Source organism: Acartia tonsa, chromosome 12, assembly GCF_053477335.1.
Source record: "Acartia tonsa isolate MP-2025a chromosome 12, ASM5347733v1, whole genome shotgun sequence".
In the NCBI taxonomy this organism is placed as follows: Eukaryota; Metazoa; Arthropoda; class Copepoda; order Calanoida; family Acartiidae; genus Acartia; species Acartia tonsa.
In genome coordinates this window covers 2,545,709-2,564,423 of record NC_137271.1, presented here as the reverse complement: position 1 = coordinate 2,564,423, position 18,715 = coordinate 2,545,709, and the positions used below count along the sequence as shown (strand labels likewise).

Here is an 18,715-nt window from a genome sequence, read left to right as displayed (position 1 = left end):
TGGATTGGAAACTACCTGCTCTGTTGAATTATATGCGACAATTAAGCTTCTCCAATCAGAGCGCAGACAATTTTCAATCCACCAATCACAGATGTCAAAATTAATTAATTTAAATTGTATTTCCGCCTTTAGATAAAGAATTTTACAAAAAACGAATTTTATAAAAATTCCTTAAAATTTGATGCAGATTTCAAATCTCCCTCTAACATTAAAATTCTTTCCAACTATATATCTTAATGTACATATACTTAAAATTAATTATTATGAATGACAACTCAATTATTGATTAAAGCACATCTTTCTATAACTCTTTCTAGCTGGCTGACCAACCATATGTCATGAGAGGTTGTTTGTCTGTTATTGGCGATAAGTGGATGATTTTTTTACTATCAACTCTATTGCTCATATGATCTGTTGTTCTGTAATGCTCTTTTGAACTTTTGATACAAATAGAAAAAAATAGAATAAAAAATAACCCTCAATGCTTCACAACTAAAATGAATCAATGAAAAAAATCTAGAAACTTTATTAGAATACATTTTAAAATATTAAATTAAAAATGTATATTGCCAATTTGACAATATGTCAAATTACTCAGTTTTATATTTTATGACGGTTGGTAGTTTGTTGATTCCAAGGTGATCAAAAACAAGCTTTTTAATCTGGGCAGCATTTAATTGTCAATTATAGAAATACTACTCCCCTAAAATCCTAAAATCAGAAGAGGAATTCTATTGTTGCATTTTTCTAGGGGCAATTTCTCTTAGATGGTGGTGGTATCCTCCCCCCCAATAATTATAAACCTTCACTTGACCCATGAGAAGTTAAATTATAAAGGAGAACCATATCGGTCCAGCCCCTAGTGAGATCCATCGCTACAGACAAAAAAACCTTATGTATTTTATATAATACTAGCGGTTTCGCCCATAGCCTCTAGGGGCTTTGCCCCAAAAGGTTTGATCAACATATTTTTTTTGTATTTTAGATTACACTGTTTATTACACTAGACATCAAAGTTTTATAAAAAAAAGTTTTCATATTCATTGGCTTAACAACTTTGGGGACTTTGATTTGTCAATGCTTAATAAGGTAGGTTGATATTGGAATGAGCGACTCTTTATTTATGGCGAGAATAATATGGCCCAATCTAGAGAAAAAAATAACCTTATGGGCCCAATATAACCTAGAAAATTGTATTTTCAATTAAAAATATGTTTTTATAAGTATCGCAGATAAAAAAAAAATGTTAACATTATATATTCAGAAACAATAATGACATCATCCATGAGAAGCAGAGCAAAGAAAAAATTATAGATAGACAAACTCAGTGATAGAATTCAGTGGTCATAAGAACAGATATAGTGAAAAATAAAAAAAATCACACAACCTTTTTATATAAAATATATATGTCTTTTACAGCATGACCGACAGTCCCACGGATAAAGTGAGTCATATACTGGATGCTCTTTTGCAAGAGGTATCTTCAAATAAAAATCAGTAGTCTATTTTTAATACCAGCTGAGAAAATCGAATTTTCTCTCAGCGCGGCGTAACGGAAGGACGGTGAGACAAAGTGAATTATAAAGTAGACTCACTTCTGAACATACTAAGAATGTACATTATGTAAAATATTTCATAACAATTCATCTTTTAGTAATATGAACTTTGTACGGGTAGGGTCCGTTGGTAAACCCAGCTTCGGGACCTAGATCTGGCAGTGAACCATTCACCTACAAATATAAAATACACAAAAACAGGGAGGGAGGGTTAACATTGGACTGCATATTAAATTGTTTAATGAAGACGTTCTTTCATTAGCTGGCTTAAAAACTTTAGGGATTTTTGGCAAATCTTAATTGGGTTGTACAAACAAAGTATCCAAACTTGTCTCTTTAAATAAAATCGATAAAAGAGGGATTTTATTTATTATAATTGGAGTTGTACATCAATTTATCTTTAATTGTCCTATCTCTTACGGGATAAAGTAAATGGACATTACGGAGAGGCAAAAACTAATAAAGTAGCCTCGATACTAAATACAATTAAAATATATACTTACTGTTTTGAAGCTATAGTTGAGCATAATGTTTGTAAAGAAGAGAAAGCTTTCCATCTTGGCCAGAGACTCTCCAAGACACCTTAAACAGGAATAAGTCAGAAGAATATTCGCAAGAAATTTTAGGATCTCATACAGCAGCTGAGAAAATCATATTTCTCCTTTAGAAATGACAATCATCAACATTTATAATTAAATACTGACAGATTACCAAATAAACTGACAGACAAAATAAGAATAGAGTGGCTTGTTGCTAAATTACAGGTTTCACAGCAGCTACAGCCACCAAAAAACGTTTTAGAAGCTGGAGAATTATCCACCCTCAGCTACAGCTGCATCCTCATCTAACATAACTCATAATCAGCCGCAGCCGTAATATACAGCATTCTGTTTACGGACATACTTGCATTTTTAGGACTTGATTGTATTTATGCTTCGCATAAATTATTGACCCTTTTTGGACGCATGGACTTTCTGATAACTATAGAGTTGCCATGCTTTTAAAATCGTATCTAACTGTTACAGAAATTATTTTCCAAAGTTTGAAATTGATAGGACAATTATTGCAAGCCTATATTAACGCAAAGAGCTAACTGTTACGTATAGACGGAGGTTTAAACCTTAACTATTTATAGAAGAGCTCAAGTTTTGAAAATATTTACTTACTTGCGCCTACCAATTCCAAACGGTAAAATCCTTTCATGCTGCTCATATTTGCCATCCACAATCAACCTGTGGAAGGAAAAATCAATTTTAGTGAATATAAAAGTAAAAGGATGCCCGTAAGTCTGTCTGCCTGTAGCTTCAGATCTCGCTAACTGCTGCTGACCTACATTAATCTCCTTGATATAAAGGTACTTATAAATTCAAGGAGGCTACAACCATCACCCTCACAAGAGAATTCACCTCTGGAAAAAAATAATATTTTGAGGGTGCTTTTACTACACAAAAAAAGCAAATTTTAAACAATTATCAAAATTAAATTACATTACATCCCCAATGATGATAAACAAAATAACCCCTTTTTGTAAGCTAAAATTTTTAGTTAAAAAGTTTGGACACTATCAGTTTGTAATTAACCAATCATAGTGTAATAAAAAGTACCCAAAGTTTGGACATAACACTTTAGGTACCAGTAAAATTAACTATAAGATGTCCCCTCTCTCATGTATAAGGGTAATTTACCTTTCTGGTATATACAATTCAGGATCTTTGAAATACTTGTCATCCATATGAAGTGTATGGGTGCTATACAACACAGCTGTACCCTTCGGAACTGTGTACCCGCCAATCTGTACATCCTTGTATGCTAAATTATAATATAGAAACATTAATATAGTCTTGGTACATCATTCACTGATTTGTTCTAGCATCTAGGGAATGGCGTGGAAAATAGCCTAAAACCTTCCCAAGAGATTTATACAGCTTCAATGAAAAGTACTGCAGATTTCAACTTTTTCAGAGATTTTTAGCTTCAGACAAAAAAAACATAAATAAACCGTAGTATAGTAAAAATCTTAGATTGGTAGGATTTACGCACATGATGTTATGACATTACAAGTTGACCCACAATTTTCGTGGAAGCTATTTTATTCTCATATTTTGACATCAAAGTAGCCTTAAGCTATGGCTATACCTAGTTGTTCCAGGTAAAGCCACTCTAATTAATGGCATACTAATATATAAATAAGAAGCAACGAATAGGGACAGCATGATTACAGTTCCTTAATAAGTAGAATTCCACAGGGAGAATTCCAACTTCCTACAAATCTCCCTCCTTACCACCTTAGGGCATCCAGGAAAGGTTTTGACAAATTGCAACGGCATTTGTCAACTAAATGCAAAGTTTATTGCTTGAATTCAAAATCTAAATTGGAGTTGTTATAGAATTGAAATGATCTTACCAACTCTGGGTGGTCCTAGAGGGGCTACAGGCCAAAGCCTCCAAGCTTCATAAATAGCTGCCTCAGTGTAAGGAAGGTTAACCTATAACATTTATTTCAAAACATATAGATTTTGTATTAAAACTTAGTGTCTATCTCATGTTTATGAAAGATCATATTATAAAGACCAGGATTTTTAACACCCCTTTTTGTCGAAACTGCTTCATAACTTTAAATGTCCGTTTCACCATTTAGGGTTATGAATTTATTAAACCTACCTTGTCATTAAGATCAATGTAAGTTCTTCCATTAGCAACAGAATCAAGTTCAGCATGGATCTTGGCTTGGACATCTGGGTGACGCATCATCAAGGCAATCATATACTAAACATAGATGGAGCACCAATAAGGCAATCAAATACTAACCATAGATTGCGCATCAAGGAAATTATGTATGTATATATATATACTAGAGTTGGCTCGATAAAACTATCTCACTATTGGCTAGTTTTCTATGAGTACATATCTATTTATCTATTTCTCAATAAATCAATTTTCCTCCCCCGCCATTACTATCTAAAAAATGATTTTAAAAAGATTTTTTCAATTATATTTTTTTTCACATTACCATCACCAAAGGGTTAATATGATTAAAATTTTAGTTTTAATATTTGAACACACTAAAGGAAGTGTCGCCATAATTGAATTCTTTTAAAACAGAGTTTTCTTAAATTTACTATATTTAAAATCTAAATTTTCTTTTTTTATGATTAGAAATTAAGTACTTCAATATAATGTAAATAGCAACATGAAACAAAACAAATGAATTTATTTCCAATAAAGTAAAATAATGGGTCTCATCGTTCTGGCCAATGAGAGTTTATTATGGATTATTGGAGCACTATAAGTTTTAAACATTTATTCCTTGGAAAACTTGAGCTCATTTATAGACATTTATTTCCTATATAGACCTGACATGGATCTTGAAGTAATAAAGCAGGCTGTTTTGTAAATGTTAAAAATTAGAAGAATCCATTAAATAAAAGTTATCGCAAATATACTTAGTAAACAATATATATGCAAGATAAAACAAGATTTTTTTTCATGAATAGAGGCATATTTTAAATGAAAAATTTAAAATTTAATTCTAACAAAAATTTGTAAAGGGATAGTTCCACGAAGTGCATTTAAAGAGTTAAGTTGCTTCGAGTAGTGAACTTTTATATGTCTTAGTAGAATACATTAGGCATTGGATAGATATGATTATATGTAAAAGAATTTTTAACTTTGACCTGACAAAACTTTTTTTGTTTGACAATATCTAAAAGTTACAAGTGATTTGCCACATAAATTACATGAGAATGGTCTATTTTTTTCTAATATGTATACCCATAACACCAGTATAAAAGAATTAATTGCCATATAATTCACAAGAGTTATAAAAATATTGAACAGGGATCCCCTTTAGGCAAGGTACTTTAATTAAAAACATAAAAAATAACGTCTGGTTCTTCATAGGTCAGGTTTTTAAAAACACAAAAAATAACGTCCGGTTCTTCATGGGACAGTTTTTTTTAAAACGGACGTTATTTTTTATGTTTTTTAAGTAAGTAAACCAGACTGTTTTCTTTATTTTTTAAAAAAATCTATAGAAAACCTGTCACGTGAAGAACTGGACGTTATTTTTTATGTTTTTAAAGTATCTTTAGAAAACTTGCCACAAGGGGAACCCCTGTTCAATTTTTTTATAGCTCTTGTGAATTATGTGGCAATTCATTCTTTAATACTGGTGTTTTGGGTATACATATTAAGAAAAAAAAACAATTCTCATGTAATTTATGTGGCAAATCACTTTAACCTTTTTAGATATTGTCAAATAAAAAAAGTTTGGTCAGGTCAAAGTTAAAAATTCTTTTACATATGATCATATCTATCCAATGCCTAATATATTCTACTAAGGCATATAAAAGTTCTCTACTCCAAGTACCTTAACTCTTTAAATGCACTTCGTGGAACTATCCCTTTGTATTTCTATAGTCTCCCATACATCCTTCTACTTTGGCAGAAACATATATATATTCAATTCCTGCATAGAACGTCTAAATTTTATTTTGGAACCTTTTAATCAAACAAATATTTTAATCTGATAAAATTGGCCAAGATATGCAAAAATTTCCTATCGACTGACAAACATACATCTTTTGAAGATTACTGCATAGAACGGCAGGAAATACTGTCAGATAGAGAAAATAAACCTATGAAAATTAGCTTTATAATTGACGATAAAGTCTTTAAAAGTTTTGAATTCATGGAAAAAGTATAAAGTAAATACCTTTCAAAACAAAATTCTTATACCTGTTGACTTTTACTGGTAGTTTCAGAGCCACCCAGGAAGAGATCAATACACAGATAGACAAGCTGTTCCTCCGTGTACAGACCAGTGGTATCCTGACCAGCCTGGGCCAGAAACATATCTGCAAATATTCCACAGATCTTAAGGGATAAGACAATGAAGGATAAATTTATAAACATCCCTGATGATGATGAATTGAATTTTGGACGGTGCTGGTTTAGAGCTAAATATTAAATTTCAATAAAAGTATCCTACGTAAGAATACGTGGCTATAAAACTTGAGGTACCAGTGAATTTTACAGTCCAATATCCCCACCCTCCCTCCCTGATTTAAAAATAGTGAATAAACTTATGAGTATAGATGAATGATGGGCCCCCCAGTACCATTTCACATTGTCCTATGGTTTAGCAGACAAAAAAGTAATTCAGTATTAACTAGTGAGTGAGTATTAACTCCAAAATGTATAAAATCGTTCTGACATTGGTTAGCTTAAACTAATTGTGAAAAAAACGTAGGATCGAACAAATAAAAAAGTTTTACCTATAAAACAAGAAGACTCTTTTTCTCGTAATGTCTTTCTTTCTTCAATACTCTCCCGTATGAATTTCTTAAGAATTTAAATATTAAAGTCGCCAATAGATTTATTATCATAGAACGAAAATTACACACAATAACCCAAGCTTATGTATTTTTTTACCTATTTATAGATGACTAAAATAGTAACTGCTATTACGAACCAAAATGTGAACCAATATTGGAATTGATCATCAAGACGATTTATAATATTCCCTAGCCAAACAACCTATTGCTTGGGGTGTTAGCCTGTTGATAAGATAGTAATAAATGAGTATTAAAACTTGGCATTATTATCTAGCATTTTTACAGATCTATGTTGTAGATTGACTCACCACCATGTCACAAGAACTCACACAAAAACACAAGAGAAGCTTACCAGAAGTGAAGGGGGAGTTAAAAGAAAGTAAGTCTTAAGTAATAAGGAAGTTAAGGGCAACATAAAGGGAAAGTAAGGGGAGTTAAATGCAGGTAAAGAAGAGTTAAATGCAAGTAAGTAATGCTTATTACTTCATTTAGAAATAAAACTTACCCGAAAAGCTTCTAAATCTTTATCAAGTTGTGCCATTTTGTTTCTAAATGGAGGTACAAACCTAAATTTAAGAGTCATTTAATTTTTAGGCTAATACAAAACTCTTAAATATTAAAAAATAGTGTTCCTATAGTAGTAGCGAAGCTACTCAGCTGATATTAAAGCTAGACATCTGAATTTTGCTGGATCCACATTCCACATTATAGAGAGGGATAACAACAAAATTAGATGGTAATAGATGAATGGACAATTAGTATTTTATTTTCACATATTTTTGATTTTCTGTGCTCCTATTAAGGATAGATTGTTGATTCTTTTTGGTAAAGAAAAAAACGTTGCAAAAAGCATTTAGCATCCATCTTTTTCTTATTGTCTTTTTATGACCACTGAACATTTGATACATAATTCACTAAGTCTGTTTGTCAATCCAAGATTTTTTGTACTCCGCTACTTAGGGGTGTTGTCCTTCTAGTTTATAAAAAATCTAGTAATATGAACTTTCAATTAAATAAAGGGAAAGGAAGGTTGCGGGTAAAATCCGTAAAGGTTGTGTGTTTCAAGTTAAAAACAGTAGTAGAACGATAAAAATTTATGTTAACTTTAAAAAAAAATTTGTTGTTTATAGTTCTTTTCAACAAGAAATACACATATTTAGTGAATATTATCGTTCTACTACTACTTTTAAGCCTTAAAACATTCACTTTTACTGATTTTACCCGCAACCTTCCTTTCCCTTTAATTAAATTTTTAATCATTATACCAATGTTTGTTGTTTAATTAAAAAATATATTTTTGATCATTTGCCTTACTTTCAATTTAGTTTTAAAAAGGTGGAGGATGTTTTAAAGCTTAACATGAAGATTGAGGAAAAGCACCGGACATTTTTGTCTTTTTCCGACTTTTAAGCTCAGCCACAAGTAAAATAAAAGCTCTTACCTCAGCCAAGGCATAGAACCAAGGGGTTTTCCAATAACATCTTTTCCAATTACCATGAAGGAATTTACGGCATCTAAAATGGTTATAATACGAGACTTGGTTTTATATACTTCTCTAGATTTTTGTCTGTTGGTTGTTTATTTTAAAAGATTTTTAAGACTTCCCAGTTCTTAGGAATTTTTCAGGTTAAAGATTCATTGCTATACTACTTACCCAGCTAGAAACGTCGTAAGGAAACTCGCATCCGATATGTAGTATATTATCGCCAAAATCTTATTTAAGATTTTATAGCAAAAATCGAAAAAAATCGCTAGGGATTAATTCGATTTTGTAGTAAAAATCGCGGCAACCACGATTTTCCTAAGAAATCGTAAACAATAGCATTTATGTGTGTCAACACACACTTACAAACAGACACACAACCAACATATAATCAACATCATTCTGTGAGAAATATAGTTTATAAATTGGCCGCTAGAAGTTCACATTATTTTAAAAAATATATTGCCTTTTTTCTGTTGTCAAACAAAATAAATATAAAACTGATAACTAAAATTGTCATAATGTGTTTATGTTTAATATTACAAATAAAAGTATTTTTAAAAAGTTTTTTTTCTAGATGGCAACATTTTTAAATGTGTGTCTTAATATTCCTTAAATCATTGTCATTCAGAATGATAAACATAAAAATACTCTGTTAAAGTTCATTAAAAACTTTTGAGAGTATACATTAAGTAGAAGGGCACAGAGAATGGTTTCTCTTTACACCATGTCTCTCTCTCTCTTTCTCTGTCTGCATGCACAGTATGAAATGGATTCTTTATGCAACCTCTTACTTACATACAATATTTACAAACAAAACTACATGATGTTAAATATTTTTTAAATGTACTTTTTATTCACGATTTTGGCACGATATCGCTTACAAGCCTTACGATATCGCTTACAATTTTGTGGGTGTATCGCGCAGCTCTAAGTACCTTTTCGACCATTTATCGTAACATATCGTCGATGTGCATTGGACGACTATTTAGCGATATCGATAACTCGTGCTTGATTGCTACACAATATAGTGCGCTATAGCAGCGCGATAGTGACGCTACTTTCTGGCTGGGTATGGATAATCATATAAATGTAAAGAAATAATCAAAATGAGGCCAAATGAGACTTTCAATTGGGTCTTTGGGTAAACATCTATACTATAGATCTGTCGGTTGTACAAAAATTAGTGTAAACGCAAATAGTGTTTACACTTTTCTTTCAAAAATGTTAATCTATAGAAGGGGTAATATTGTTTAGCATTATTGTGGATGTGCATCAATTTATCGCCAATTGTCTTATCCCTTAGGATCACTCACCAATAAGTTTAGCCATGTTAGCATCATGGTAATCAAATTTTCTTCCTGCAATTAGGTTCCAAACTACATTCAGAGCTGCACAGTTGAATATATTTCCTATAAAGTGGAATTTTGAATTAGGTTCCACACTACATTAGAGGTTGAATATATTTCCTATAAAGTGGAATTTTGAATTAGATTCCACACTACATTGGAGGTTGAATATATTTCCTATAAAGTGGAATTTTGAATTAGATTCCACACTACATTGGAGGTTGAATATATTTCCTATAAAGTTGAATTTTGAATTAGATTCCACACTACATCGGAGGTTGAAAATATTTCCTTCTATAAAGTGGTATTTAAAATAGATTAAAAACTATCACAGAGTCGCACAGTTGAATTTTTTCTATAAAAGGGAACCTCAAAATTGAGGGCTACACAGTATTTTAAATTACAAGGGAAATAGCTAACTTGAGTTAATAATGTGAACAAGTGAATAATTAAAAATTACCTAAACTCACGGTTCCATTATTTTTATCTGTTTTCTAAAATAATATTTTATGTGATATAATGAAAATACCTGAAATTACAAAAGATTTGCAAAATAGTTTTAAAAAGGTTAACAAATGTTTTAGTCTATGAAATAAACAAAAATAACTATTTCTATAAAAAAAATAGAAATTTTTCCATTTCTTACATTTATTTCTAGGGGTTGATTACCTTGTTTTGGTGGAGGTTCCCTACCCTAAAACAGTCTTCCCTAGACCTGTAGGAATCTCTACTGTAAAGATGATTCACATCAATACAGTGTTTAACCAAATCTTTGGCTAAACACATACAGACAAACATCCTGATTCCTTTATTTAATACTAGCGACTTCGCCCCTAGCCTCTAGGGGCTTTGCCTCAAGAGGTTTGATCATATCAACCTATTTTCGTGTTATTTAGATTTAAAAAGAAAAATAAATAAAAATTGGGGGGGGGAGATTAATTTTTTTTGGGGGGGTATTTTTCATTTTTTTTTGGGGGGGGGGTTGGGGGTGTCCCACCCCCCAAGAAAATAACTTAAAACCATCACAGGACCAGTAGGTATATTCTCTGAAGAGTAGAGCCCAATCGGTTCAGTGGTTACTGAGATCTTAAACTTCAGACAGACAGACAGACATCGTACTACTTTGTATTATAGATTACCCTGGCAATTTCTTCGACAATGAGGGTAGCTTCATGTAAGATTGCTTCCTCTGAAGCTGACTTTCCATATCCAAGATCTTTCAAAGATTTCAGCGTAAATCTTCGCAATTCTCGCCACTAAAATAGTTATTGCTTTTTGGCAAGGAGACACAACCAGCAATCTTATTTTCATATAAATTGAACATAAGGATCTAGAGTAGTTTTGCCTTACTATGCTAGGTTAGTAATGTCCCCTACTATGCTTACCCTGTAACCCTGCGGAGTTACCTATAACCTAACCTATAAAACAAACATGAAAATACCATCCCCTTATTTTCAAAATATTTCAAAATAAGGGAGGAGGGGTTCCTGTGCTAGGCCAACAAAAACACTATTGGTTTAGCTACTAAGTTAAAAGAGTTTCCAAGGGAAAGACAAACTGACAGAAAAAAAAACAATACTTATAAAGAAGCTTCGCTACTAAAAAAACACATTGCATCATGAACATCAATCAATATCAATATCAAAGCTCAAATTTTCTCTCACTTAGCCTTGTCAACAGTACAGGGTTCAAAATGTTCAAATTACAGGTTATGTAAAAAACAAGGATGACAACATCCATAAAAGCGAAGCACAGAATCGGTAGGACAAACGGACATTAACACTTGTATAGTGTCAGAACTGAATAATCAGAATATAAAAGTATAAGAGTCGAAGCAAAATTGAAAGTAAATTTATCCAAAAACTGCTTGATAATGGATAATATTTATGGACATACTTACATCTTTAGGACTTGATTATAGAGTTGCTTCGCTTAAAATATTGTTTTTTTGTTTTTCCAGGAATCAATTTACCAAAAATCAGATCAAACGGATAATTAGATCACACAAAAATTAGTTGTTAAAAAACTAGAAAAATCAACATGTTTAAAATGGACGTACGGACTTTCTGGTAATGATTATAGAGTTGCTACGCTTTCTAAATTGTACCTAACTACTAGAGGAATCACCATGCAAAGTTTGAAATCGATAGGACAGTTCTAACATGCCTAAATTAACGACGTACGGACGGACGTACGGACCGACCCTAATTGTAGAAAAGCTTCGCTTTTAACAACTTTATCGTTATAAAAGTGAAACAGGCCAGATGAAAAATATAATCTATTGAAGAAATGGGATAGTATTCAATGTCTATTGTTAAATAGGCTTACCTACAGGTTAGGACTTATTAAACAAAATACCCCAAAGCATAGAAAAGCTTCGCTTTTAATAAATTGTTAAATAAATAATATATTTACAACTAAAGCAAAACTTCAAAGGTAAAAGACGCTTTCTAATTAAATATGTTCAAATGTGTTTGTGAATTAAAATTACATTGACATACCTTCATTTTTGGGTCGTATTTGTAAAATTGCTTATGAACTAGGAATAATTGAACATAAAAGATGGTTATGAAAGCGGACAGACGGACTTGCGCATCATGTAGAAGGGCCCTTATACAAATGTTATTGAGGCAAAAAATTAATTTAGAAAGTACAAACAAACTAATGTTTTCTAGTTATGTAAATAGTGTAACATATACAAAAATGTTTTGTATTTAGATTACAGCATAATATGCATAAATTTTATTAGCGAAGCAACTATTCACCAAAAGTGTGTCAAGTATGTCAGTCCGTCTTATTTTTATTTCCTGAAAGCCGTATTTGAACGAAAAACTTTCATTTTGTTCTTCGACAATCCTATCCTATTAAGAGTATTGATTATATTGTAGATCTCGCAAACGGCTGGATAATAAAAGAATATGGATAGGCCTTTCACTTCTTAAAAAAAAACTTCCGCCTGATTGGGTTATACAAACTAGCAGTGTCTGTCTAAACCTTTCCACACATAATTTTAATCTAAATAAATGGGATTTTTGCTTTATAGTTTACATAAATCTATCGTCCATTGTCTTATCCCTTAATATCCCTGAATCTAGCCGCTACGCACCTGTGCTCCCAAGTCATCCTGGGGGAAATTATTTTTGAATAAGAATGAGAAAGATCGACGGTTAGCATTTTTCTTGAATAATACCAAATTTGTTGTTGGTGCTGAAAGTCTAAAAATTTTAATAATGATGAAAAAAACAAAGAAATTTAGCGTTTTCAACATGTTGTCAATATCATCCTTATTTATATAATAACCTCAAAAAATTTAACTTATGTCTGTCTAAAAATTGCACCAATTAACAATAAAATTGAAGTTATAACAATTTCTATAGAGAAGCTGCGCTATAAAATTCAAACCTGTCGTCCAATTCTTGATTATTCATAGCTTTCTTAATTTCTAAAAATACAATAAATCCAGACTGTTTCATACATTTGTGTTTGGTTTGTACGTCTGTCTGTCCGTTAGGGATGGCTTTTATCATGAATGTTTATGCTTGTTGTAATTGTCATATTGATTTAAAGTTTATGTGTAGGTTGCAATCATAAGCGTTTTGGAGGAGGGTGTAGGGGCTTGACATCGCCCTCATTGAATTTATTTCTTTACGACACACAGGCATTTGTCTAGGATAAGCAAAGTATTGCAGGCAGACAGACAATCCCCCTGGAGACCTATGTTTTAGAGTTCTATAGGGCCATACTAATAACAAGAAAGTACTTAACTAGTTTTATATACATCAACCTGTGACAGGCCCCTTGTAGTCAAGGGCTGTACGCATTATTATAAGTAAAAGTAATCCATTATTAGTATATTTTACTAAAAGCACAGGTCATGGGAATCATAACTGAAAATTTCAGCTGTCTATCTTGGAAATTATCTAAGGAAATCATATTTCCCCCTTAGCGTTACGGACTGACTGGTGGACGTAAAGAAAAAGTAAATAATAGAGTGCTACCAACAATATGTAAAACTTATTAACAGACACAATAAAAATTATAGAATAGCTTTTCTACAAAAAAAAGTTACCTTCCATGTCAGTTATAAGAAGCATATTTGTACTTGCCACGGCTAGCCGACACAGTCCACCATACACCTTACTAACAGTTTTATACAAGATTCATTACATTATAAAAGTACGACAGCAGGCATAAAAGCAAAGCTTAACAAATGATCAAATCGAACAAATATAAACATTAAATTTGTTTTTAAAAAGATACTTCATATTATTTTCAACTACATAAGTGAAGAAAATCGTATGTAAATTTTGAACAGAATGGAATTGAATAAGAATAACTTAAAATGTTAAGACAATTCTATCATGACTTTAAAAGCTAACTGTCACTAAATGTATGTGTGGTATTCGCCACCCCGAAGCCCCTAAGTGTATAGTAACTTTGCTTCCAACTCGCGGGCGGTCCAAGAGATCTCCCCTAAGTAGGAGGTGGGGCCATTTGAACCCCCCCCCCCCCTGTATTAAAGTATTTATAGTTTGACAACCCTATTGTGTTTAATCTGATTTATCTTGCTTCTGCCCACCCCTTTCAGGGATGGGGGATAAATATTGCCCATTATGATTGTTTGATGTATATCTTTAACCTCTGATTTTAGTATTAATTATTCCAATCTATGCATTGACCAATTGTTGTATTATAAATTAGAATCTTGTGAGCTCTGAATAAAGCAACATCTCAAATTATATTCTGTTTGTTATTTGGTGATATATAGAGAAGCACAGCTTCTCTATAACTACACTCGTCCACGTCTGTTCACACCGCCGTAATACCCGGACTCGGGCAGCGGCTGATAAACTGCGGCCGCTACCACATATGAACGTGCCAAATCCAAATGGAAAAGCCAACTAAAATGTAATACACTTATCTTCAAAAATTCACATTATTATAAAACTTTTGGGACTAGTGCAATAAACAGCTGAATGTCCCCTCCCTCCCTGTGTAAGAATACTAACCTGAGTGTATGGAAAGCTTTATAGGGAACAGGATCCAATTTTGCCATGGTAGGTATGCTTCCTGATAATGTTTAGTATAATTTAAAAGTGCTGTCTGTCTCAGTGGCGTGCACATAATTTTGTCAGGGATATGCGATAATCACATCCGAAAAGACATTTATTTATACCGTAATATCTTGTTAACTGAAATATCGATATGACTCTCCTTAACAATGAGTCTGTCTGTATATACATTTCTCAATAACTCCTGTATCAAATGGGTTCTTCTATCTATATAACTATCTTTAGCCTAGTTCACAAAAGACATAGGTCGACCTCTGGAAATTTTAGGTCGACCTAAAGAAGCTTTAGTTTGACCGATTTTAAAAAGGCATTTGTTAGTTGTACTTGTTTAGGTTGACCTACAGAATAAATCGGTCGACCTCTAAAGTTTTTTATGAACTGGGCATTTTTGTCTGCCTGTTTATCTATCTATCTATCTATCTATATATTTATCTATTTATTTATTTATCCACCTACCTATAATAGGATGTATATGAGGCCCGGGGGGAGGGTTCTTCCATGCTCGTAACTTCTCAATGTATAATGCTTAATAAAAGAATTACATTTAATCAGTAATCAATATTTTTGAAAGTGTGGAATTCTTTAACTAAGCTGGGTGTGTTATTTAATCGAAGATTTTTGATAGAAAAATGTAAAAATTGAATATTTTTGAAGGAAGAACCTCAAGGTTGAAAATGTTATTGTTGATTCAACTTAAAGCTGACTAAAAAGTAGCTGCGTTTCAAATCCTTCTCTCTGTGTCTGTGTGTACCGAAGGATCTTTTTAACCACTGAACCAATATGGTTCTCCTTTACAGAGTAGCTTCTCATAGGTCCTGGGAAGATATAACTATTTTGAAGGAGGATACCAACACCCTACAAAAAAAAATCAGGCGAAGCCGCTACTTATAAATAAAGTATCAGGATGTGTGTTTCTTTGTGTGTCTGTCTGTCTGTACCAAAGGATCTCCCTAACCTCTGAACTAATCAGGTTCTCCTTAACATGGTTATAACTATACATACAGCTATAGTGTACATTAGAGAAAACCAAATAAAAACAGAAATTACAGACATATGGAAGGACATACTTACAACAATACTTATAGAGTAGCTTTGTTATTAAAAAAATACCTAAAAATAGTAGAAGAGTGAATATTAACAAGAAGATAGATATAATCATAATTTCACTTGATAAAATGTACTTTTATGTTTTATAAAATTATGGAGAATTTTTTTAGGTGTGTTTCACTTTGTAAATAAAATACTCAACTGAATTTCATGAAAATTAAATTTTTCTATGTATTTTTTAGTAAAACGCAAATACAGGTTACAGTGTGGACTTTGAAAATACTAGTGTTTACTTGAGTAGATAATCTATGACATTTTTTATTTCTTTTTGAGAGGCGGGGATTTTCTAAATATGGGTTGACCTCCCTCCCTTTACCCTTCCTATTAGTTAAATAGCCCAAAACCAGTAAAGCCAAATAAAAAAATTCCAGAATGATCCTTTTGCAAAATTTTAATGCCCAACCTTATCAAACATAAACTTACTACTTTATTTTACTTAGTAATAACCTATGAATCCTCCGTCCCTCCAAAAAATGCTCTTATTCATTTTACTAGAACCATTAAATACGTGTTCTCCTTTGCCAAACCCCCTACCCTCGACCAAAAAAGTATTTAATAGCGTCTTTGATTAGAAATGCGAACCTTTGAGTTTTTTTTTTACTCAAATTCCGCATTGGAAGTTAGATAGTGAGAAACATTCATTATTTCACAAGCTTCATGTTTTAAAATACAAAATTTTATATAAACTATAGAAATTTTGTAATGTGGTTATATAACAATACAAGTTGAGAACCAATTTCTTTTTCAATTCTCCATTAACATAATATGATGTCGTAACATATCCCCCACCTGTTCGTACAGTCACCATAATGACGACATGCAATTTTGAAGCAGAATAAACGACATAAAATACAAGTCTGATATGTTATCAACATAAAGGTGGTTTCTCTCAGTGACTAGTCGATTACAGAACCCCCCCCCCCCATCCCTCTTTATTTTGAAATAAATAGGCGACTATCGATCCCAAATATAAAAATTATAAAATGAATAAAAGCTTATAAAAAGACATAAACATAGATTTTATCTTATAAAAAAAGGGCTTATTTGAAATCTAAACGAAGTTGTTTTTTTAAAGTTTCATGTACTATCACTGTACATTTGTGGCTAGGGGCCGGAAGCCAATTTAAAATTAGTACCAGAAAAATAAAGCGGAACTACTCTACAAGTAAAGTACATTGGTCGTTTGGAATTATGATTTAAATAAATATTATATCTACTACTAACGACTGCACTCCTAGCATTGAGTGGAGGAAAACAAGTAAAATTTATTTAAATTCAAAGATAAAGCTTCCCCCTATTGAATATTGACTCTAGGGGCGTGGTGACGCTTTGGGTACAATTCCTCTCCACTTCACCTTGAACAAACTGTGCATTTTAAATTGTAATGTAACGCGTTCAATCGCCTAGGGTATCAACATCCATCAGAAAACCAGCCCTTTTATTGCACGACCTTTTTCTGAGAAGTCCTAGCTGTACATGGTAATGAGTTGCGCCTGTTTTGGGCCAAGTCATTCCCCCTACTCTAACTAATTATGTTAGGGAATGGACAGGGTTGTTACGTGAACATTATGATTGTTATCAAGAATTACTTATACCAATCTATGCATGTCTATCCTATATTTTCGTTCATGCTATTATTTTCATTCTTGACTTTTTAAATTTTAGCCAAAAATTCGACCATGCAATAGCAACAACAACAACAACATATTTTTACGTACCATTTACCCAGTAGTCTTAGAATGAAGGCAAGTATCAAAAGTACGAGGGCAAATGCAGCTTATACCAACAACGAAATTAATTTTAAACTAATCCGTGATTTTTAGCTGTCGTTGTGGGGTAACACATAGTAGAATTGACAACATTTTTACCTGCACCCCCCCCCCCCCCCCCAATTATCATTATAGATTTATTTCACGTGTTGGCTATACCGTATTCCTGGGGCAAACAGATAATATCAAAAGCTGTCCTGTAATAAAAAGTAGTAAGATTTTATGACTAAATTAGTCCAAATTAATTATACTTTCTCAGGAAGCTTTGTAAATTTCCTATGCTAGTTTTAGGCTACTTTCCCCACCTTTCCCGCCCTCCCCAGAAGCCGAAGAAACTATACTTTGTATATTGTAGTAAACAAAACTTAATATTAATTGTAAAACTGGTGAAAAGTTCATAAGTACAAAATATAAACTATACAAAATTGGAACCTAAGTTTATCTGTTATCGTGTATAAGAAAAACAAGATATTTCAAGATTTATCTCCATTGTATTTAATTTTCATTCGGATTTTCCTGCAGAAGGAAGTTTAATTATATTTCTCGTATTCATTCGAATCCGGTGGATAAGAACCTGTTCTCATCCATACAAACAAAACTATGTCTAGCATCGTATTATATCCAGCTTTCCACGAATATAAAAATGTACAATCATAAGATTAAAACCAGTTTTTTTAGCTGGTGCCTTCGGCACCTCGGGTCTAAAAGAACTGGTTTTAATCTTTTAATTGTACATTCTATATCCGGGGAAAGCCGTTTATAATACGATGCGAGAAATAACTATTATTTAGGAAAGGGAGGGGGACATTTGACTGTAATTGTTGTAAAAGCCCTTAAGGGGATAAAAGAAAATTAATTTTTCAGAAAAGAGAAATTAAATTGGATTAACACAGTAAGAGTTTCTAAAATTCTTACTGCTGTTTGTTTCAAAATGAATAGATGCAGATTACTGTAAAATGCTGCAGTTTATTAAAAATTATCCTGCTTTGCAGTTATGTTACTTGCGCATCGTCTGGCAGGCAGCTATGGATTGCTTAAAGCGC

General features: G+C 32.3%; 1 protein-coding gene across 1 annotated transcript; it reads right to left on the bottom strand.

Annotated features, from left to right (window-relative positions):
* Nucleotides 1-1,242: 1,242 nt before the first annotated feature.
* Nucleotides 1,243-16,046, bottom strand: LOC145334226 (cytochrome P450 2J6-like). Its single transcript, XM_080179602.1, has 19 exons — nucleotides 15,907-16,046; nucleotides 15,253-15,321; nucleotides 14,734-14,794; nucleotides 13,794-13,864; nucleotides 13,127-13,166; nucleotides 12,831-12,939; nucleotides 10,864-10,980; nucleotides 10,185-10,218; nucleotides 9,692-9,787; nucleotides 8,334-8,406; nucleotides 7,398-7,458; nucleotides 6,833-6,899; nucleotides 6,294-6,412; nucleotides 4,218-4,322; nucleotides 3,961-4,042; nucleotides 3,242-3,365; nucleotides 2,723-2,788; nucleotides 2,060-2,138; nucleotides 1,243-1,730 (listed from the first exon to the last, which is right to left on the bottom strand). Exons 1-19 carry the CDS (start codon nucleotides 15,953-15,955, stop codon nucleotides 1,644-1,646), a joined length of 1,509 nt encoding a protein of 502 aa, XP_080035728.1. The 5' UTR covers nucleotides 15,956-16,046; the 3' UTR covers nucleotides 1,243-1,643.
* Nucleotides 16,047-18,715: the final 2,669 nt, after the last annotated feature.

Excerpts from the sequence above, each read along its gene's own strand:
- LOC145334226 (XM_080179602.1), bottom strand. The coding sequence starts at position 15,955 with ATGATTATATCTATCTTCTTGTTAATATTCACTCTTCTACTATTTTTA. Across the intron at positions 13,865-14,733 it reads AAAGCTTTCCATACACTCAG|TAAGGTGTATGGTGGACTGT; the intron begins GTTAGTATTCTT and ends TAAAACTGTTAG. Across the intron at positions 10,219-10,863 it reads TTGTCGAAGAAATTGCCAGG|AAAACAGATAAAAATAATGG; the intron begins GTAATCTATAAT and ends ATATTATTTTAG.